Source organism: Trachemys scripta, chromosome 2 (genome assembly GCF_013100865.1).
Source record: "Trachemys scripta elegans isolate TJP31775 chromosome 2, CAS_Tse_1.0, whole genome shotgun sequence".
In the NCBI taxonomy this organism is placed as follows: domain Eukaryota; kingdom Metazoa; phylum Chordata; order Testudines; family Emydidae; genus Trachemys; species Trachemys scripta.
This window is the reverse complement of record NC_048299.1, coordinates 247,065,031-247,088,292: the sequence shown is the minus strand read 5'-3', so window position 1 is coordinate 247,088,292 and position 23,262 is coordinate 247,065,031. Positions and strand designations below refer to the sequence as shown.

Here is a 23,262-nt window from a genome sequence, read left to right as displayed (position 1 = left end):
TTTGTGACTGATTTACTATCTTTTACTTTCAGCTCAAAGTTGAGCAGTGGCTCAGGGGCAGGAAGGACATCCAGGCCAGGCAGGACTAGTGACTCCCCATGGTTTCTGTCTGGTTCTGAAACTCTGGGCAGACTGGCAGGCAACACCCTTGGGTAAGTTTTGATAGGATTGAGGCTGCAATCTTTTTGTACCATATTTGGGTATGTGTATATACACATATATAAATTGTATACAATTTGTATGAAAGGTTTAAATGCAGCAATTGTTTAGCTAGCGCACAACTAAAAAACCCTATTTATTAAATCACAACTGATCACTCAGAACCTAAGATTTGAAGATATCCTGTATTCAGGATGAAACCAATTCAGAATACAAACAACCAAAACTAAACTCATATTGTTGGTTGTGTTGTCCTTTAAAAAGTGTTAGTGTTTAAATTTTGGGTCATTACTAATTTTTAGTGGGACACTGTCTATTTAAACACCACACTTCTGCTGAAAATCTTTTAGACTACTAGTATTAAAGTAATACTTCATTTTGTTAAATGAAAGGGATTACAGAGGGGAAAAACTGGTTTATTTTGTGCATTTGGCAACATTCTGTTTGTAGTCAGTTTTATTATTTGCCCTTCTGTGTACCTTAGTTGGTTTCCCATGTTTGTGTAGGCCTTTCATGCAGTAAGAGGAAACAAACTCCTTTAATAATAATAGTTAATAAAAAGGAAAGTGTTTGATTGCAAAACCACAAAAATTGAGACTGGAATTTGAAGGAATACTACATAAAATTTTAATTATTTCAAATTGATGGTGTTCCATTGAAGTCAAATGTGTATATATCCATGTAAATTAGTCTTCATTATTTCATAATAGATTTTGCATTCTGTGACTTTTTAAAGACCTTTTGAACGCTGCCACATTTTGTTAGTGTATATTTCAGTGGATATTATGAAATTCTGTAATCACAGTCCCTGAATATGTGGGAAATTTTGCAGTATGGTTAAACAGAGGAGAGGCAATGGTTTTTGTCCAAAGTGGAATTTGTCCCTTACTTATGTCAAAGAATAAACTAACTTTAGCTAGTGCTTTGTATGATTTAAAATGAAAGAAATGCAACCCTATAAAATTTATGTAGACAGCAGTGTTCCCTCTAATTTTTTCCATCTATGTGTGGATTAAATATGTCCACCAAGGTGTATGCCTATGTGCGCCACCAGTAGAAACAAAACACCTAGATATAATAGATATTTTTAAAAAGTTACCATAGGGATAATTACTCCAGCCAGGACAGCTTAGGCATTTTAGAACTCACTACTCAAAGAATTAAATGTAAGTGTAAGAGAAATGAAAATTATGAAATGCACAGACCAGTCAAAACACTAAAATAACACACTTTGAAAGAATAAAATTACAGAGAATATATGTGCATTGCAGGAAGTACCAAGAAGTAACAACAATTAATACAAATATGTGTTCGGAGGTGAGTGTGAAAGAGACTGTGTGTGTGCTGGCTGCTGGGGAAAGCTGTGCACTGTCTCTTTAAGAAACTCACTGAAAGCTCTCCTGCTCTGTCCTGAGCCCTGTTGTCTCCCCTCCTCTGCTTTGTGGAGATGGGGTACATGGGGGAGGGGGAGGAGAAGTGTGTGTGAGAGAGAGAGAGAGACCCCGATTGTGAGTTGGCTGGTGCGAAATTCTCAGAAACAGTGCACTGTCTCTTTAAGAAAGGCACTCAGCCACTCACCTCAGCAGCAGCAGCTCCTAGTCCTCCTGAGCCAGGCTGTGTCCTCTCTGCCCTGCTCTGTGGAGATGGGGTACAGGGGCGAGGGGAGGAGGACACCCTGACATCAGCACCCTCCCCCAACCCCCACTCTGTGCAGCCAGCAGGAGGGTCCCAGTAGCAGCTGCAGGATGGAGCAACGTGGGGGTGGGGACAGCACCCAAACACATGCTGCCGGCTGTGCACACTCAGCTAATCAGCTGGGTGGCACTTGAAAATCTCCTGCGTGGCTGCCCAAGCACGCAGCTTACAGGAAACACAGGTAGAGAGTCTGAGCCTTTTGTCCCAATTTTATTTTTAAGGCAAGCTAAAAAATGTCTGGGTCTGTAAATGTGTAGAAATTTGGTGTTGGAACAGTTCTTCCATAGTTTAAGGCATGCAGCTTCTAGCTGGGATCTAGAGAACACTATATTGAATTTTTATATTATATTCTCAGTTGAGCATAGTCAGTGTGCTTGATGCTGTATGAACAGGACAACAACCCTAAAGAGCTTCAGACCTTCTCTGGAACAATTCAAAAGTGGATAATTTGAAGGATGCCAAAACAGCACAACAAAAGTAAATGTTAACTGCTGTAGTGAAAGAGATTATTTACCATACTACATTGGTTCTCCAACTTTTTCAAATTATTGAATACTTAAACTAGAAATCCTCTCATGATCCACCTCCCGTATCTGCTTAAACTGGAGTTAAAAAAGTTATAACCAGCCCACATTAGCCAGAATAATTGTGTTTGCAGAAAATGGTTTCCTAGCTAGGGGAAAGTGCAATATTGACAGGACCTCTAGAAATTAGGTGACGATAAACTTCATCTAATTCAATACTAACTTACGTCCAGTTTCCTTTCCTCCCAAATATTGCAACCTCTCTATTTTTTATCTCCTGGAATGTACTACATTATACATATAAGTATCAAATCTCTCCTTGCTGCTTCAAAGCCTCTGTTCTTATTTGGCCAAGTTATTGCATGGTTGCTTCTGTTCACTTGTGTTTTGTCTCTCCAATTTTGCTGCCATCAAGAAATTCATGGTTGATGCTTACGCCAAAGGAATACCCAACAGAGCCTTGTTCACAGGCTTCCTATTTTCTGGGATGGTGTGTTTCAATTATGTACTTTTTCTTTATTGTGACAGACCAGCTTTAGAACATCAGCAGTCCACTGTGTACAATTTGAGAACTTTGGTCTTAATGCATTGATAGAAACTACTTGACTATTTGAACCATGTAGATAATATATGCCTATTATAATTCAGAGTAATTCCTTGTATCCTGGAGTATAGGACTGCACAAATGAAGGTGAAAAACAAGATATAGATGTGTCTACACTCAATATAACTCCCACGGCTGACTGTGTCAGCTGATTCGGGCTCGTGCTATGGTGCTACAAAATTGTAGTTTAGACGTCCAGTCCAGTCTGAACTGCTTTCCTAGCAGTTCTAGCAGTTGCTACTTAAGACAGCATATATATTTCTTTTTATCAATCAGAAGTTTGGTCTTCTGTGTTTTCTCTTGAAACTATGTTAAAGATGAGGCTGGTCCCTTCTAAGTAGTTCTGTTCATACTGTTGATTAAATTGTCAGTGATGCTATATCTGATATCCTTAAGCCTCAGTGTGCAATATGATAGCATCTACATTGGTCAGAAAAGCTCTCTTTTTGAAGGAATGGATGGCTGATTTATCCTCCAAAGCCTGGTCTTATCTAATGATAAACTAGAGAGACTTTGAGTCTCAGCATGCTGCGAGTTATCTAGGTTTAATCCAGCATAGATACTTCTGAAGGAATTCTGTGGCTGCTTTAAACTATTAAAAGGTAGTTGTGATAGAGTGAATTGAGGAGATCTGGTTTTTTTTGTTCCTTTTTTGGCACTAACATATTGAACAAGTCACTTCTGTTAATCTCAATTACCCGATCTATGAAATGTACGGCCCTACCAAATTCAAGGCTATGAAAAACATGTCATGGACCGTGAAATCTGGTCTTTTGTGTGCTTTTACCCTATACTATACAGATTTTACAGGCGAGCCCAATGTTTCTCAAATTGGGGGTCCTGACCCAAAAGGGAGTTGCAGGGGGATTGCAAGGTTATTTTAGGAGGATTGCAGTATTGCCACCCTTACTTCTGTACTGCATCCAGAGCTGGGGGGCTGGAGAGTGGTGGCTGTTGGCCAGGCGCCCAGCTCTGAAGACAGCGCCCCGCAGGCAGCAGTGCAGAAGTAAGTGTGGCAATACCATATCATACCATCCTTACTTCTGCGCTGCTGCTGACGTCGGCTCTGCCTTCAGAGCTGGGATCCTGGCATGCTTTCAAGCTGCCCAGCTCTGAAGGCAGCACTGCCGCCAGCAGCAGCGCAGAAGTAAGGGTAGCAATACCACAATGCCCCCCACCCCACGATAACCTTGCAGCCCCCCCAAAAACTCCTTTTTGGGTCAGGACCCCTACAATTCAACACCCTGAAATTTCAGATTAAAATAGCTGAAATCATGAAATTGATGATTTTTAAAATCCTATGACCATAAAATGGACCGTGAATTTGGTAGGGCCCTAGTAAAATGAGAATGTTTACTCACCCTTGTGAAGTGACATATACTACTCCTGGGGAAATCGTGCTCCAAAAAAATAAAAATAAAAAGTTGCATAACTTAGGTCGATTTACCTCCGTAGTGTAGACAAGCCTTAGCATCAGGGAAATGACTGAATGCTTCAAGGCACATTTCTCTTGAGTAGAGACCTCTTCTAGATGGACAGGTCAGAAGAGCTGTTAGATATTTGTACGACAGCCAGCTGAGTGTCGTGACCATCTCTGAAGCTCTGTTGGCTGAATGTGGCAACCTCCTCTGATGTGCACTTCTCAGAACGATGCTATGCATTAGGTGTAATACTTTCTTGTTGCTGTTACTTTTGCTTTTAGAAACTCCCAAGATTCATGACTGGTGTAGAGTCATGAACAATAAAATTTATTACCCCAAAATTCTGGTTCTTACAATTTCTTCTGTACAGCCCAAGCTTACACTTTGTTGTTCTGAATTGGCTAGTTTTACTTCTGTTTACATTGTTTATGCTTTATTAGTGTTAGAGATCACTCCTCTGGAGAAATCAACTGAGAATTTAAGCTGACAAGCTCTTCTCTCTTTTATGTGGAGGTGACATGGCTCAGCCTCAGTTGTACTTTTCTCAACCTGATAGAAATGAAATGTATCCCATAAGGTGTCTGATGTGAAGATTCCAGTGAATAAAATCCAATATATTTTACACTTTTAAAATAGCTCAGAAAATGTACAGAACTGTTTAAAATAATAATAAAAATGTAAATCCCTTAGAAGCCGCTGGAGTTCAGGGGTTGGTGGAAGTGGAGGAGGATCCTCTGGTAGATCATCAGCTGGAGCTCGGGATTCCCGAAGGCAAACCAGAGTTATTCGCACTGGACGTGATAGAGGATCTGGACTGTTGGGTAGCCAGCCACAGCCAGTGATTCCAGCATCAGTAATTCCAGAGGAACTCATTTCACAGGTAGGTGAGCTGGCAGAACTTTGCCTCTGTTGATAAACCTTTGGAAACTGCTTATAGATTGATAGTTGGTGGGATACTATTTGGTATTGTGTGTTCTCTTTGCCTTTTAATTTCCTCTTCTATCTGAAAAACCTGACCTTGTCTAGCTGAATTTTTTTTATTTTAGATTTATCAAGTTGATATTTAAGGACACACCAGTGCCAGTTTCCCCATAATGGGAATGAGCGATGAGACTGGTAGATATGGGGAGGTGGTGACTTTAGATATGAGAGCCTGCACGTTGAGAGAGCTGAAGGCAAGGACCAGAACTTAGAGGCGGAGATGAGGCATGGCATACATACACAATGTTGTAAAGTTGGTAATCTGCAGATACAGGGGATGTTGCAGGAAAAAAGTTCATGTTCAAGAATGGATGTCAAGGTTATTGACAGTAGAGGCAAACGAGTCTCCTTTAAGGAGGGTAAAGGAGATGGAGTTGGTTGGGATTGCTTTATTTGTCCAGTAGAAACACTTCGGTCACAATCCACGGATCACAAAGCCCTGCATAACTGTGCTAATGTCCACATTAGAAAGTGTAACACTCTTAGGCCTGGTCTACACTAACCCCCCAATTTGAACTAAGGTACGCAACTTCAGCGACGTGAATAACGTAGTTGAAGTCGATGTACCTTAGTTCGCACTTACCGCGGTCCAGACGCGGCAGGCAGGCTCCCCCGTCAACTCCGCGTACTCCTCGCGCCGAGCAGGATTACCGGAGTCGACGGGGAGCGCTTCTGGGTTCGATTTATCGCGTCCAGACAAGACGCGATGAATTGAACCCAGAAGTTCGATTGCCTGCCGCCGAACCAGTGCGTAAGTATAGACAAGCCCTGAGTGTCCAATACAGATGAAAGAAAGTCAGTTTGTGGCATTCTTACCAACTGGAATTCTAAGAGCAGTTGGGTAAGTAGTAAGACTCTGTACGGACAGTGGGTCATTAGACTCCCATAGTCATCACAGGCTATCCTGGGCATGCTCTTTGCTTTCCTCAAGGATCAAAGTAGTAGGCAACAGATTGAAATTGACCTGATTCTTGTAAATTTTTTACTGCTACCTGCAGACTCAAGAAGACAGCATTTCATCCACTTACTTCATTTCACGTTTGGAAAGCTTTCTTTGCATTAGAATTTTTTTTTAATAAAAGCTTAAATGCTGGAGAAGCTGAGGATACTTCCTAGGAAAGTTTGTTTGTCATTAGTGATTGAGGGAGTTTTACAAGACCTGGTTCAACAAAGAAAAAGGAATAGATGCATAAGCAAAGGAGGGTAGACTTTATTTTAAAAAAGAGAGAAAGCAAGCAGCAGGTTGAGAATTCAGTCTTTAAAAGTCTGTATAGGAGGGTATAGCAGCCCATGTGTTTGAATGAGACAGAGGTGGGAGAGAGCCACTGTTGGCAGAAAGGAAGGGATTAACAACATTATGGAACCAGTTGCAGCTCCATAGTTAAGATTGAGTTGAGATTTTCATTTACAGCAGGGATTAAACATCTTTATGTATAGAAAAATACAGTATATTCTCCCCTTACTCTTTGAGTATAAAATTAATTTTTTGAGAATTTACGAGTAAATCCATTAAGTAGTTCAGTAGTTTAAAATTAAATTTAAAATGTGTCCTTTAAGAAATCTAGCACCTAGAGATCAACATCTTTGTTCTCCATAATGATTTTAACAACAGAATAATAGACTCCGCAGACTTCCTAAATAGCTAAAAGTCACTGAAATCTGGGTATATAGGCTGCATTTGAAAAACTTTTTTATGGTTGATGGTATTTTTTTCCTGTTCTTCATACCTGAGTTTCTTCAGACTCTGCTGAAGAATAATCTGCTACAGAGAGAATTCCATGAAGAACCTGGCCTCTCCATAGTGGTCACTATCTCTCTTTGTTCTCAGTGGGACGGGTGGTCCTCTAAGCCTTCTCACAGCATAGGGTGACACTCTTACCCGAGAGCATCTTGACTTCTTTCTCATTTGAACCAATGGGGTTTTTTTCTTGAGGATCTCTGAAAGAGAAGATTTTATGTACCATCCTCCTTCTACAGAAGAACTTTTGGGTTATGAAAAGTATTGGCCCAAAACCCATTAATCCTAAATATTCCCTTCCGAAAGGTGTTGTACCAGATCTATTCAACAGAGAAGGTAGCAGGGTATGTGCGTGTGCGAACTTCCATACCTTAACCTTTTTTTTTTTTTTAGTTATGAGTGTCCTGGGTTTAGCACTCTTGGTTATGACTTAATTACTACATTCTGACTACATTCCCATTTTTTCTATATTCCCAGATAAAAACTACATTAAGATGGGATTAAGGTTAAAAGTACACATACTAATTTAGAGTATTATGTATTTTACTCTAAAAATTACTGTGTGTACTTTCAACCTTAACGCCATCTGAATGTGTTTTTTATCTGGAAATATAGAATGAAATCAAGCAATAATAATGCATTAACATCTGTCAGCTTTTTTTTTTTTATAAAGGAAATTGGAAGATCTTGTAGTATTGGGGAAAGTATGTGGGGCAAAGGAATGAAAATGCAGTCTTGGCTCCCATATAACAAGTTATCTTTCAGCTGTATTATCTTTGTTCATTAGCTTCTTCACCTTGGCATTCTTGGCATTCTTAATTACCATATGCAAACTATCACATGTGGCTTTTTGGGACTTACAAAACCCAAATCCCAAAATCTTGCTTTTCATTTGGAGACTTGATTTCCATGTACTGGTGAATCAAATTGTTGACCATTGGCTTTCATACACTATGCTTGTCTTTTTGAGAAATCAACAGTAGCGCTCCAACTTTTCGCTACTTCAGGAAGTTTCTCTTGTAGAGAGATCACTGAGTGATGGTTGGTGAATTGGGAATGACAAATAACAAACAGTGTTCTGCATTTTATAGGCACAAGTTGTTTTACAAGGAAAGTCCAGAAGTGTCATTATACGAGAACTCCAGCGGACAAATCTTGATGTAAATCTTGCTGTAAATAATTTGCTGAGCCGTGATGATGAAGATGGAGATGATGGAGATGACACAGCAAGTGAATCATATCTACCTGGAGGTTTGTATATCATGATACTTACTTTTTTTCCGTCTTTCAAATACTGTTGAGCTCTCCTGTTTCAAAAGGGTATCTGAAAATGCAGACAAGTTCTCAGCTCTCTGTTTGAACATCAACAATGTGCTCTGTGGTGTGCAAGGTACACAATGAAGATAGTCCTTGCATCCAGGAGGTTTCAGTCTAAGATATGAGTAACAGGTTGCACTGGGAAGCCTGGAGAGGGTAATAGCTTTGATGTTTTAAAAAGACTAACTACACCTCTACCCCAATATAACGATGTCCTCAGGAGCCAAAAAATCCTACTGCGTTATAAGTGAAACCGCGTTATGGCGAACTTGCTTTGATCCGCTGGAGTGAGCAGCCCCGCCCCACCTGGAGCCGCTGCTTTACTGGGTTATATCCGAATTCATGTTATATTGGGTCGCGTTATATCGGGGTAGAGGTGTATTGTCTTTACTACTTTGTGGGTAACACACAAAGTGAATCTTTTGGATGCTGGGCGTCACATCATCAGCATTACAAATTATGCTACTGTTCAGTGAGATGACTGCCATGCAGTTTGCCATAGATTCTAATTCTAATGATGAAATTAATTAAATTTTGAATCTTAGTCTTTATGTGGTAATGTGAACTTTTAAGATGCATTTTTTTAGAGAAAAATGTGTACAGCTTTCTATTAAGGATCTAGCTTAATAGTCTTTCTCAGTTTTATTGAGAGCGTCTATTCTTTAGCCCCAAAATATCCTCATAACTAAATCTTATAGCAGTGCTGGAGTGTTGCTGTCGTGCGGGTTGAGCCTTTTTTGAAATAGTGTCTTTCCTGTGTAATTGCTTTTAAAAATCCTTCAGCCTTTTCTTGCATTGACTAATATTTCCATAATTGGACTTTACTCAGTAGGAAAACATGCTTGAAAATATGTAGTAGCCAAGTCTAATGTTTGTATGTTCTGGTTAGGTGCATAGTATGAAAATCAAACGTGTAAACTCTGAGTGCATAGCCGTTTTTCTTTTTGTATGATAGAATGACATTTTAGTATATTTTTCTAATAAATGGGTTTTTCTGCTCATCTGGTTCACCAAGAAACTCATGGGCTTCCTTCATCTTTATCTTGTCTACAGTGTGATTGGACAAAGTGTGTTTTCCTGCATTTGCATCTGATAAACTTCTTTATTTTGCTTTAGAATCAAGAGTCCTTTGGTTGAACCTGTAGGCACAGAGAAAGCAAATTAATGCACTTTTGTTCCACCTTTCTCTCTAGTAATTAGTTGCACAATCTGTCTGCCAGAGATTTAATTGAGGAAATAAGTTCATGTTACTCTCTTCCCAAATTTATTCAAAGTAAATATTCTTACTCCTGAGAAACCAAGGATGCATCAATCCTGAAATTGCCTTCAGCTCTGTAGGTAAGCACCCTTGGTCGCTGTTTAGACCAGAGTTTCTTTCCACCCCAATCCTGTGCTGAGTTAACAATTCTCTGGATTAGTACTACTTCAGATTATAGCGGCAAAAACTTGCAGGGACCATCTGACAATCTATGACTTGGAACACATGTCTGTGAGTACTGTGACTTCAGTTGATGACTTTATACTGTCTTGACTCAATTTAAGATAATTAGTCATGAGCACAATGTCTAAGCTTTCAGTAAATTCCTAGAAAACAGTTTCTTCCTTAGCTAAATTTTTTTTATGATCCTCCCTTTGGAAAGACCAAACCTTTCTAGGTAAGACTGCAACTTCCTGACATAAAATTGTAATCTTTCTTATCTTATCCCACACTCCCCCTGAGAAAATTGATTTATTTTCAATTTTTTTGTGGGCAAAGGGATTGGAAATGACAACAGAAATGGCACTTTTGACACCCTTGAGCTCCAGTCTGGACGAAGTTAATCCAGAATTCCTAGTTCTCAGAACATGCTTTCCCTTGTCTTTCATAAACTACATTAGATTTTTACAGACTAAAGTTGATAACTAAGAATTGTCACCCTTCAAAGAGTGTTGAACTATAGTCCAGATCTGGACATGGTAGAAGGCCAGCTTAAAAATATGATGTCTGTATGCCTGTGACTCTATTCTTTTGTATATTGAATTTTGCTTACAAGTTTAGCAGTTCTTCTAGCTCTTCAGAGTCAAGTTAATTGTTAGGATTAGAATAAAGTATAGGCTCCAGGAAAAATGGTGGACCATAATACCTTCCCGGCATCTCTTGTGAAAAATAGTGACACTCTCCTTCAGAAGACTCCACAACAGACACAAATTGAAATTTTGGTTATCTAATTTCTCATTCACATTCATATAATTTTCTCATAACCTTGCCCTAAGTCTTCTGAGCCTTCTTTATTTTCTGAAATTGTTCCTCTCCTCTTGCCTCTGGATATTCTTTTGAACGTACAGCGCTATGGTCTTGAAGAGGGGAAAAAATTACAAGAAAACCAACATCTACGATCCAGTCTCTCAAGTGATAACTCCAAGTAACTTTTTTTTTAAGGGTGATCCTGAATAGTTGTTTGTTTAAAAGTGGGGTTTGCCTCTTAGCTTTTGATCTTGTGGAATGAATGCTTGAAAGTTGTGGGTTTCTGCTTGTTTTTAAAACCTTGGAAAAGCAGGAATGTCAAGGTTGGAGGGCTTCTTGAGTTCTTCAGAAGTGTTTATTTTAAACTCTGGCCCCTTAATTACACCTCTACCCCGATATAATGCGGTCCTATATAACACAGTAAAGCAGCGCTCCTGGGCACAGGGCTGCTTTACCTCATTATATCCAAATTTGTGTTACCGCAAGCGGTTCCTCTGTGCCCGAGTTACTTGCTGTGGCCCTCCCCAGCTCACCTCCGTTCCGCCTCCTCCCACAATTGCGCGGCAGCTCCGCTTCTTCCCTCTCCCTCCCAGGCTTGCCGTGCCAATCAGCTGTTTGGCGTGGCAAGCCTGGGAGGGAGGGAGGAGAAGCGGAGCTGCCGTGCACTCATGGGAGGAGGCGGAGGTGAGTTGGAGCAGGGGGGCTGCAGCAAGTGTGTGTGGGGGGGCACACAGAGGAACCGCTCCCTGCCCCAGCTCCCCTCCCCTCCGCTCCGCCGCTGCTGCCGCCTCCTGCCATGAACACGCTGCTCAGCTCCGCTTCTCCCTCCCTCCCAGGCTTGCTGCACCAAACAGCTGATTGGCGCGGCAAGCCTGGGAGTGGGGGGGAGAAGTGGAGCTGTGGTGCGCTCGTGGGAGGAGGTGGAACGGAGGTGGGCGGGGGGTCCCGGGGAGGGCCGCAGCAAGTAACGGGGGGCACGGAGGAACCGCTCCCCGCTCCAGCTCATCTCTGCCTCCTCCCCTGAGTGCGCTCTCTCTCTCCTCCCCCCTCTCCCCCCTTCCAGGCTTGCTGGGCCAAACAGCTGATTGGCGCGGCAAGCCTGGAAGGAGGGAGAAGCGGAGCAGCTGCATGCTCAGGAAGGAGGCAGAGTGGAGGTGAGCTGGAGTGGGAAGCGGTTCCTCTCCCTATCCAGATGTAATGCGGTCTCACCTATAACACGGTGAGATTTTTCAGCTCCCGAGGACTGCGTTATATCAGGGGTAGAGGTGTATAAGGATATGGTATTGAAACTTCCACATATTGTTCCTTTCTCCATTATGGGCACCAGGTGTTCCATGATCCACTATAGCTGGTTATTCCTCCACACCTGTCAAGCATGGAAGTGCCTTTTTTTTTTTTTTTAAAAGTGTTCATTAGAGTTAAATATGTGTTTAAAAAACAAAACAATTTTAAAATCAGAGTAGAAAATCCCTTTCCCCCTCAATTATGCAATTTTCAGCTTCCTGTATATTGTTGTCATATTTCACTAGTACTTTAATCGCCATAGTCTTTTAGATAATATAAGAGTTGACTTGAATTTTTAACGTTAAAAAAAGGGGAGCAGAAAACACTTTCAGACATTTTTTAAACATCATAAAAAAAGCAAAAAAGGGGTATAAGCCCAATTTGTTTGTTTTTCCTTTTCAGGTCACCTTTAATGAATGCTTTTGTTTTTCTTATGTATGCGTGCTTGCTTTCATGACCTAGTTTAAAAAATCTAGTCGTGTTGTTTGTTGGTGGCAAAGTAAGGAGACTCCATTGAATACATTACTAATAAGTAAAACAAAGCAATGTAAAGGAGAATACCATTTGGTAGAGGCGTGATCGGGTGTCCTGGTTCAGCCACTAGCTCGCAACTCATGGCAAGTGAGCTAGTTTGGAATCTTGCCTAGGACTTTATGTTCTAATAAAGTGCTGTGAGTCTCCAGAACGTAAAAAGATCCTGATAGCCTAGTTAATTAGATTTTTATTTTGTTCCTCCCTAGCAATTTATATATGACACACATACTTGGTTCTCATTTTCAGTGTGAAGAATACATTGATTCTAGGGAAACTTGTGAAACATAATTGCAGTGACATTACTTATTTGCTTTGGATAGTGGAACATAAAATAATATGTGTTCCTTTAAGTTCTGATTGTTCAGAAGGAAGAAATGTGGAAGATTTAGAGGTGCAGCAATGGCTGATGTATTTGTATTACATCATAGTGAGTATGAATTAGTGATGTTGGGAGATAGCTACCTGAGCAGAACATAAGGAAAAGATGAAAAATTGGGTCCCTAGAAATTTTCCTACTTGGCGAATAACCAGTTTTTTTCTTAAAATAATCTCCAAGATGGAGGAATATCCAGACACGATACGAACAAATGTGCATGGTGATGAGTTGTTTTCTAAAGTTATAGATTGCTGTTGGTGCATTTATTGAACTATTTGGGCTTGGTCAAAAATAGTTTCCTTTTTACCACAGTGTTCACTGGTAGCTCATTCAGATGAAGTAGGTATAAATCCCTTCTTACCTGGACAAAGCTATCAGGATCATATCATATCTTTCTCAATAATGAGAAATATATGATCATAACATTGCTGGAAACATAGGTGACCAAATCTGATAGGATTCTTGAGAACAGTGGAGCATAAAGTCATGTGGCAGAATTTCTTGAATAAGTAATGGAATATTTTGTGTTCTCACCGAAGCTTCTTAGGCTAAGTTTTAGTCTTGCTGAATCTATTTGTATCTCCACAGAATTCAAAGAAAATACCTGAATGATCTTTGAAGGATACTGGATTTGGCTCCTAAGTCCAAAATTTTATGTAAAATAAATATATAATTTGATGGCATAGAGAATGGAAGAAAGAAGGGACTCCTTTAGGTTTTAAAATGTCATCTTATAAAATTTTATCTTTTGAAGTGGAACTGGTCCTACAGGAGGAAAGATAAATGTTTGATATTGTGCCCTCCTCCCGTTTTTCTTAATGACTCAGGAGCCAAAAATGTATGTTTGAGTTGTTAAAAGATTTGTTCAGATTTATGGAGGAGTTGTGCTGACTTGTAACTTATCTACTGAAAAATATTTCCCACCTGCAGATGAACAAGATGGCTGGAGGGATGCCTGTTAAGTTCTAGATGTCCTGTATAGGAAATTTCCATCCCTGATATTAGAGCTGAGCTGAGGAAGCAGGCTATTCAACTTGGATGAATGCTTGAGAGCTTTCTCCAAGAGATGCTCCCTATAGCTTAATTCTATTAAAAGGCTGGGATGATATGCACTGCAGCCATTTGGATGGACAGTGACGGATTGGTGGTGGATTTAGATTTAGATTTACCCTGTTCCTTTGTGGAGAGCTGCCAGCAGGTACAATGAGGTTAGGTTGCTCTGGTGTGTGTATGGAAGGATCTGGTAGACATTTGGACAGCAAGGCCGTTGCTTTTTCCTACACCATTGTATGCACTCGGATGGTCTGACAATATAGGCTGATTTGTGCTGCTGTATTGCCAATTCTGGTTTCCTCATCTCAAAAAAAAAAAAAAAAAAAAAAAAAAAAAAAAGATAGCATTGGAAAAGTTAGAGTAGAGGTATGGAATAACTCCCCTATGAGGCGAGATTAAAAAAGACTGGGAATGGTCATCTTGGAAAAGAGACTATTAAGTGTGTGTGTTGGGGGGGGGGGGGGAGAGAATATGATAGAGGTCTATAAATTCACGAATGGTGTGGAGAAAGTGAATAGGGAAGTGTTATTTACCCTTTCACATAACACAAGAACCAGGGGTCACCCAATGAAATTAATAGACAGCAGGTTTAAAACAAACAGAAAGAAGTACTACTTCACACAATTCAGTCAACCTGTGGAACTCCTTGCCAGAGAATGCCAAAAGTATAACTGGGTTCAAAAAAGAATTAGATAAATTCCTGGAGGATAGGTCCATCAATGTCTATTAGCCAAGGTGGTCAGGGACGCAACTCCATTCTCCAGGTGTCCCTAACCCTCTTGACTGCCAGAAGCTGGGGCTGGATGATGGGATGGATCACTCAATAATTGCCCTGTTCTGTTTATTCCCCCAGTGTGGCCATTTTTATGTTCTTATGACTGTCATCAGTGAATGTCCATTTATGTGAAATGTCTTACCACTGCTGAGAAAGCAAGTAGCTATTGTGGGATGCTGGACTATTTGTCTGGCTTCAGAAAATGTTAGCGTGGTCCTTCTGGTCTTTAGGGACTGAGGTTCACTGACCTTTTCACTGTCAAGAAATGAAACACTGGCAGTGGACAGATACCCTGTGTTATAACTTCTAGACGTCTGCTTCTTTTCAGTTTTTGGACACCATCTCATCTAGGTTTACCCTTCTTAATTCCAAAAGTCCAAGTAGAAATTACTATCTGCCAGCCGGGGTTCAGAGCTGCTTTTATTTAACTCTCAAATAAATTCCACTAAATCTAGACTGTTGCTGCACTTTTTTTGGTGATGATAATTTAGAGGCTTTACAAATTCCATAATAGGAGAGGTCATGGCTGAAGAAGCTTGGTGTATTGTATTACATGGTGATTAAGTTTGACATGTTAGTTCTATGTATTTTTTTTATTATGGGATTTGGTGTTCCTGCCTTATATTAGACTTATTTGATAATAGGGACTCGTAGAGGAAACATTGAATGTCTTTATTTAGGGTCCCAAGATTTTTCAAGTTGGGATTAGACCCATGGTATTTCAAATTAGCTCTTAATTTTTATTGTATAGATTTGAAATAGTGACTGTTTTTTTGTAGACATCCTTTTATTCATTTAAATATAGATAGTGACCCTTATGCCTAACCTCAAAGCTTATTCTGTGAAGGCACAGCGATTGTTTCCAGGAGTGAAGAAATTTCTTAATCTCTGAAGCAAACTTGCTGGGCAGCCACTTGGAAATGTGTATAGTCTTTTTGCTTGGCACCAGAGGGGAAAGGCTGCAGGGTCTTTGGAGGGACAGCTTTTACCTAATAGCAATACTAGTTTTTTCTAATTCTAGGTAACTAATTTATGGAGTTTGGCTGTTTATTTTAATTGATGCTTTGTTCTTCCCAAGTGTGTGACTAAGGTTTGAATTTCTGGGGTGTGGAAATTTTTTTGTTTTGGGGTAAGATTTGTCCGGAAAACTTGGTTAGACAAGTGACAGAGCAGTTCCTGTAGGGAAAATTGGCTGCATACATTGGACCACTGTGCTTGATTGTAAATGTGGGTGCATAGGAGGCACATCGGTTTGTACTGGTGAATCTGAAGAGCAGAAATTCAACTTCTAAATAGGACATTTTTTGTTTTGATGTTTATTTGGTGATGGTCTCTCTAGTTGATGTTTTAAGTAGCTGATTATTCACTTAAGACCCTTGTCTCCTCTTATAGAGGATCTTATGTCTCTTCTGGATGCTGACATACATTCTGCTCACCCAAGTGTCATTATTGATGCTGATGCTATGTTTTCAGAAGATATTAGTTACTTTGGTTATCCATCCTTTCGGCGTTCATCACTTTCCAGGCTAGGCTCATCCCGAGGTAATTTTGCATCTTTTTTTTCTTTGTAATAAGTAGTTTGTGCAAAAAGCTAGTGGTAGTACACACTAGTTATTTAGTCTTTGATTTGTGTGCACAAATTGATTGTTAAACATTAAGTCTAATAGTTTTGATAAAATCAATAGTAAATTTTTTTGAATATGAACAGGTAAGTTCTGCAAAAATCACAAGAGCGAATTTGAAGTTTGATAATGTTAATAGTTTTGTTATAGAAATTTTGCATGAAATTTTTAAAAACACAAATACCTACTAATTATTTTTAAACCACAAATGCCTACTAATTATCTTAATGTATCTAATTGAGAATGTTAATTCTGATCTAAAAGTAATACTAAAATTTGATATGACATGCAGCATTCTGAAAGCTAGTTTCTTTGGTTTAGGTTGCTCGGTATGCAGTGCTCTTCTGATTTTCTTAACTAGTTAACTTGTTCCATGACACACAAATACATGGATGAAGGCCATTTTAAATTCAGGGGAGGGAGATGAGAGCTAAACTGCCCTTTTTTCGGAAATGGGCTAGTAACTGTCTAAGGTTAATGAACACTTTAATAGTAGGAAATTATTACAAATGCTTAGAAAAGTATATTAAATCTTAATATTTATGGCATAGAGTCTGTAGCTTTTTCTTCATAGCTTCTTGAAGATAATTCTACTCAATAGATGCCCAGAGCATTTTACAAACTGTTAATCCAACCTCTGCCATGATTGCTCATTTAGTACAGCTGTAACCTGTTTCATAATTCTGTTTTCTTCATTAGTATATTAACTGCTGAACATATAATTGCGTGATACAAATTCAGTCAAGGGTCAGTATGTTTCCTAATGAGCAGGTTCAGTGTTATGTGAACTTTACCTATAGGGCAAGGTGTCATGTTTGGCTTATGTAAAAACTTGTTCCCGTTTGTCTAGTGTAGCAAAAGACCCAAGATTTTGAGGAATTTATTGAAAGGATGATACAGTAGCGTGACCATTTCATACATGTAATTCCAATTGAATTTTATGAACATAAATGAGGTACTTAATGGGTTAAATGCATTATGTGCATGAACAAATATTCAACATTTGACATAACTCCTTCTAAATCCCTCCTTTTTTTTTCCTTTCCTAAGGTTTATTCTATGTAAGACGTTACCACGAATTTTATAATCCTTATTTTCCATGCATAGTTGACTCTTGGAAAGTTAGTTTGATTACCTGATTTAAAAAATTTATCTGCATGAGCGAACTGCAGAGTACTGGCTTTAGACAGTTTGTAGGCCAATTGGAGGGGAAGCATTTTGGTAAGGAACACTTTCCTACAAGGATCCTTTTTTAAAACTTGTCTGACTCTTGAAAAGTTTTCATTTGAATACTTAAAAAACAAAACAGAAAACAACAACAACAAAACCACCACCAGATATGCTTTAATTTATTAAATCCAGTCCTGTAAAATGTTGCTTTAAACAAAAGGGGTTGGATTATCAAATTTTTATAAGAGCCTTTTTAAAAGATTGCTTTGTCTTTAACCTTTTCAAGTTATTATTTTTGGGAAACTTGTTATGAGACTCTCTAATAAATACTCTTTTTTTGGCTTGCTTAAATGTATCTAACAGATGTTGTAGATTAATTAGATGGTTTTGTTATTAGAAAAACCATCATATGGTAAAACTTCAGGGCATATCGTACTATAAAACCTTAAATAACCTTGTTAAACACATTGTGGATTTTTACCACTCTGAGTAAAAAATAAAATGTTATGCTTTCAGTAGTGTACAAACTATCTGATTTTTCTTATTTCTAGAAATAACTTTATTTCTAGTTTATCACTGATATGTTTTATATTCTAGTAATAAGTACATGTGCTTGAAAGGGTTAATATATTGAATGTTGCATGTCAGGATTATTTATATATCAGTATTTTAAATTTTTGTGAATAGATTTAACTGCTGTTAGTTGCATCCTGAAGGGTCTTTACTAGAGAGTGGCTTACTTTTATCCCACTGGTGTGACCCAATTGCATACCAGTTCTCCTTCTTCCCTTAGAGAGAGACTCTGAGCTGTTGCGTGAACGAGAGTCCGTTTTACGTTTGCGTGAACGAAGGTGGCTTGATGGAGCCTCATTTGATAATGAAAGGGGCTCTACAAGCAAGGAAGGGGAGCCAAACCTGGATAAGAAGAATACACCTGTTCAAAGCCCAGTCTCGTTAGGAGAAGACTTGCAATGGTGGCCAGATAAGGTATTGAGAATTTTTTTGGCTCCTTTATATGCTTAGTACATTGCATGCAACTGATCTTATTTTTCCATAGAAATGTCTGTACTTCTGATTTTCCCTGGAGAAATCTTGATTTTTTTTTTGTAAGTGTGATATTGAAGTAAAATGATTCCTAATGCGCTTGTTTAGTTTTGTTTATATTATTGCTATTCATGCCCTTAAAACTGAGGTTCAATTGCCATTTGTATTCTGACCTATTTCATCTGTGTGGCTGCCACTTATGCGGGCAACAACCAGAGAAATCTCAAAGAACTTAAGCTCTCTCTCTTCTATGAAACAATTTCCCGTTTCCTGTTGAGTTGCACTTATGCATTGGACTGAATGGTCATATTCATGTCCAGCTCCTTTAAAAGAGGCTTGTATTTTGATTAGTTCAGTTTTTTCAATTTTGTTAATATTTATCCTGTTTTGTCATGCTTGGTTATTTAAATAAGTGAAGATCAAGAGGTGCACAAATAGTAATGAAGTATCCGTCTGGCTCTGGTAGATGGATCCACTTGCACCTCCTTTATTCCATCTCTATAGGAGCCCAGGCTAACATTTCAGGTATTCTTTGAGTAGATGCAGAGTGTGTATTCCACCTAGGTGTGTGTGTGTGTGTGTGTGTGTGTGTGTGTGTGTGTGCCCAGCGCACTGGAGCTGGAGACCTTTTTCTTAGCTGTACAGTGCTCATGGCTGTGGCCCCTCCCCTGGCTATGAGACAGTGCTGTCCTGATCCCCTTCGGTTTCTTCTCACAGCCCATGGCTGGAGCCAGAGCTTTGTGTGGTTGTAGTCTCACAACCTCTTATTTAGTCTTAGCCTAGTTTATTGTATATAGTAAGTTAGTTAGTAGTTAGTGTTAGTTGATAGTGTCTCTGGTGATGCCCTCACTGGAGTAAAACACTGTTCTTCGTGTGTAGATGTGATCCCCACAGTGACCCCCACTTCGTCTCGGCGAAGCACCCCTTAAAGAGCACTGTTAGATTTGTAAATCATTTAAAAAGAGGACTCAGGTGGCGCAGGACCTTAGCCTCAAGCAGCCCCTACTTGAACAGGCCATGCGGCCTGATCTGATACCAAGGCCCTGTTAGGCCAGAGATCACCCTCTGGCTCGGAGAGCACTGTTGCCCCTGGTTCCAGGGTAGGCGCCTTGCCAGAGAGGTGGAGAAGCTGTTCTCAGTCATCGGTGCCAAGGAAGAGGTCTCATAAGACCATTCAGGACCTCTCCAGATCGCAGGGCGACTCCGCCTTCCCAAGGAAAAACGTGGACCAGCACGGAACGGTTCTACCACCAGAATGGCAGGGGTACTTCTGACGCTTCCCTATTACTGAGTGGGAATAGCATAAACCCCATATTTTTGACTCTGGTTGTGGCCTCTGGGCATCTGCTGAGTTCAGTACCAATGAGGGAGATACCAGTACCGAATGTGTCAATGCCTGGTACACTTACGACAGCTGCAGACCTCCTCTACCTTTTGGTCCCAACCTCACTGTTGGTCCAGGACTTTCCCCGGGCTATAACCTCTCTAATGGGAGTGAGCTGCTGAACCTTCATGTCGGTCAGAACTGCATCCTGATGCTCCCCTCCCTATGGTGGGGATAGAGACAGTACCAGAATCGTGCGGAGAACCTCGGCCTTGGGACCCTCTTTAGCCCTGCTGCATTTGATGTCAGAAGTGCTTCCATAGCGGCTCTCACCACCTTTGACGTCAATGTATTAGAGCACTCCCCTACTGTTGTTTGCACTGGGACCAACGCTGCCTGTGGCACCGGCATGCTCTGTACCGATGGTACTGCTTTAATCAGATGATGATTCTGGGTGATGAATGAATTTGACCTCCTGCTGGCTCAGTTGGGGTTGCTCTGCTCATGTCACTGAGATCCCGAGGCTCTGATTCAGAGTTGGAGGCATCCTCTGCCCGCTCCACATCACCCGATGAATTCTGGGAGCCACCAGTGGATCACTGTGTCTCCCACAATTGGTGTGTGCCTCGTGGCTGGGATGGAGGTCCGTGGCCCAGCCCTTACTGGTCACCAGTGCCCAACCTTTGTACTGCTCTTTGTTCTGTTTTGACGCCAAAGTCACCTGATAGGTTGATGGTGGAGGTTTCAGCTCAACCACAAGCCCTGGCATCACTGGTCTTCCTTCCTGCAGAACTGGCAGTCTTCCCTCCTGGGTACTTTTTCGGGGAGGGAGGGGGGAGGAGACGGTTTTGGCTCACCCAAGACCTTCGTCCTCATAGCCGGATGATGCTGTGCTGCCTGGTTCATAGTCCTATTCTTTTATCTTTTATGTCACGTAGCTGCATCCATGGGCATCCAAGCAGAGTTCCTCCAAGAGAACCCGCACAAACAGTTGGACATTTTACTAGTGGTTGCTGAAGGTGGCTCCAGAGAGGCGCTTTTCACCCACATCAACACCATGTTGCATTTGGTCGACTGTCTGGGACTCATTTTAAACACCGCAAAGTCAACCTTGGCTCCCACTCAAAAAATTGAGTTAATTAAGGCCCCGTTAGATTCCACAAGGTTGAGAGTGTTCCTGCCGACTGGCTGCTTCCAGGCTATTCAACAGCTCTGTCTCAGTCTGCAATTTCAGTCTTTCTTCTTCCTTTACCCATTCTCTCCTGTCTTCCTAGCTCAGCAGTTCTTTTAATCTGTTTTTGGGCTTCCCACTTCTCTGGTTTATTTTCCCTCTTGCCAGGGCAAGGTAAAGAGCTTGCAGAGGTTTGTCACTTTCCATCTCTATCTGCTGACCTTGACTACCACTTCCTCCATCCTGGTACTTAGGCTGAACAGTGTGGATACTTTGAAAAACTGTTCACGTTTGAATAAGTGCATTTCAACCCATGCTTGGAATTCTAAAGTACAACCTAAACATGTAACTCTGAATTGTTAAATCAGTGCTTTTGGCCCTCTGACTTGTCTTAACAGTAGGATGAAGAAAGTCATGTAGCTCATATAGACAAAATATTTAGCAAATAATATAAAATCACTGGGATTCCGTACAGGCCTAATATTTATTATTTTATTACTTACATTTAGATTGCGGTAGCACCTGAAGGACACAACGAATTGGTGTTCCATTCTGTTTTGCTGTCCAATCTTTTAATGAACTTGAGTCCCTCCTTCAGGGAGCTTGCAGTATAAAAGACAGGACATGACAGATGGATGAGACAAACAAGCAGGCTGGGGTATAGGGAGTGAAGGTATAGGCTGGGGTATAGGGAGTGAAGGTGACAGGGTAATAAATATAAGGTGTACCCAATTCGTAGCTGTCAGAGGTTGTTGGAAATTTGCCAGTGGAATGTTTCAGTCAGAGAATGCTAATTCATCTAAATTAGAGACTATTCATTTTTTATGAGACACAAGCAGGATTCCAATGGAATCCTGTTTTCCTGCCAGCTTACTCACATGGCTCCTCGGCAGTCTGCCTGATGAGGAACCAGGGCTCCCCTTTAAATCTCATCTGTTGGGTTACCATGAAGCAAGGCTTCCAGCTTCTTGCTCCTCTAGAGCTCAGAGGTGGGCTGACAAGGCGCATGGAAGTCCTGAGTGGTATGGCTCCTTGGCAGCCCAGACTCCCAGGTGTCGAGAGTCCACAGCTCCTGGGCAGCCAGCTGATCAGATTGTCCCTGGGCTGGGGACCCCAAGGCTTTCCATTTTGCAGAGAATTTCAAAGTTTTCTGTTTTCATTCCAAATCAGAGCAAAAGCAACTTTCAGAATACCCAAATCCTCCAGTAAATGGAATTATTTTTCTCTGTAGCACTCTGGTAGCCATTCAGTAGTAGTGATAGTAACTCACCATCTACCTAGTTGTTCTTGGGTTGCTCTTTTCTGTATAAAGAATACTATAATTCATGTTATATCCTCTCATACAATGCTGTATGTGTATACTTCCTAGTTAAATTTGTTACTGAATAATACCTTAACGTATTTTGGTATTGCTATATAAGATGAATTTGTAAAATAAATCTTTAACTAGTAAAACATTTACTGCTCATGTCATATGCATATTCTAGTAAATACTTCACACTCAGCTATTGTAAATATCTTGTTTTTAATACAATTATCACAAAAGGTGAAACGTATTTACTATTTTTGAGGAAGTTTATCTTAAGTCAACATAGCATGTAATATTTCATTAATCCAGAGTCATCTTGGAGTGGATATTTGAGCCTCTGTTTGTATTTCATAGTTACATTTATAATTTCATATAGATTGCTATCTTTTTTTTAAGCAATTTTTGTAATGATATCAGATAAATAGCTCTTGCGGTTTTTTGTTTCACATGAATGAAGACTATCCATAAACATTTTGGGAAGCATGAATTAAAAAAACATATACTACCAGTAATATAGGTACATTTAAAAGTTCTGTTCTTGTCTGGTTCTGGGTCTAACCTACATAATATGGTGGCTTCTCTAGCCACAGCATGAGTGTTTAAATCCAAAGAGTGAGTGAGTGTGTGTGTGTATGTATATATATATATATATTGTTTATAAACACGCAAGTGTATAAAATGAGCACTGAGCAACAATACACTCTTACCTTCATAACTCATCCTTAATTTTGTGCATTGTTCCTCAAATGAATGTTTTAAAATCCTTAGGGAATAAATGTCTAAAACGTGTTTTGTGATGTGCCCTTACACACAGGAAACCATAAGTAACATGGTATAATAATGTCATTTATAAAATGTAGATGAAACATTTATAAATATTGCAAGGTTTAAAGAGACCTTCAAGGTGTGTGTGTGTGTGTGTGCGCGCACACACACA

At 40.1% G+C, this 23,262-nt stretch overlaps 1 protein-coding gene across 9 annotated transcripts in view; it reads left to right on the top strand.

Annotated features, from left to right (window-relative positions):
- UBR5 (ubiquitin protein ligase E3 component n-recognin 5) overlaps positions 1–23,262 on the top strand; it is a 142,022-nt gene that overhangs the window by 25,960 nt on the left and 92,800 nt on the right. For 6 of the 9 annotated variants that reach the window (XM_034763413.1, XM_034763412.1, XM_034763407.1 and 3 more), the window contains exons 5-9: positions 33–152; positions 5,094–5,283; positions 8,214–8,373; positions 16,078–16,227; positions 18,253–18,464. In XM_034763413.1, coding sequence (XP_034619304.1) covers positions 33–152; positions 5,094–5,283; positions 8,214–8,373; positions 16,078–16,227; positions 18,253–18,464 — 832 coding nt within the window. The remainder of the gene's footprint in view (positions 1–32; positions 153–5,093; positions 5,284–8,213; positions 8,374–16,077; positions 16,228–18,252; positions 18,465–23,262) is intronic. The other 3 variants (XM_034763414.1, XM_034763411.1, XM_034763408.1) reach the window with 2 other exon arrangements.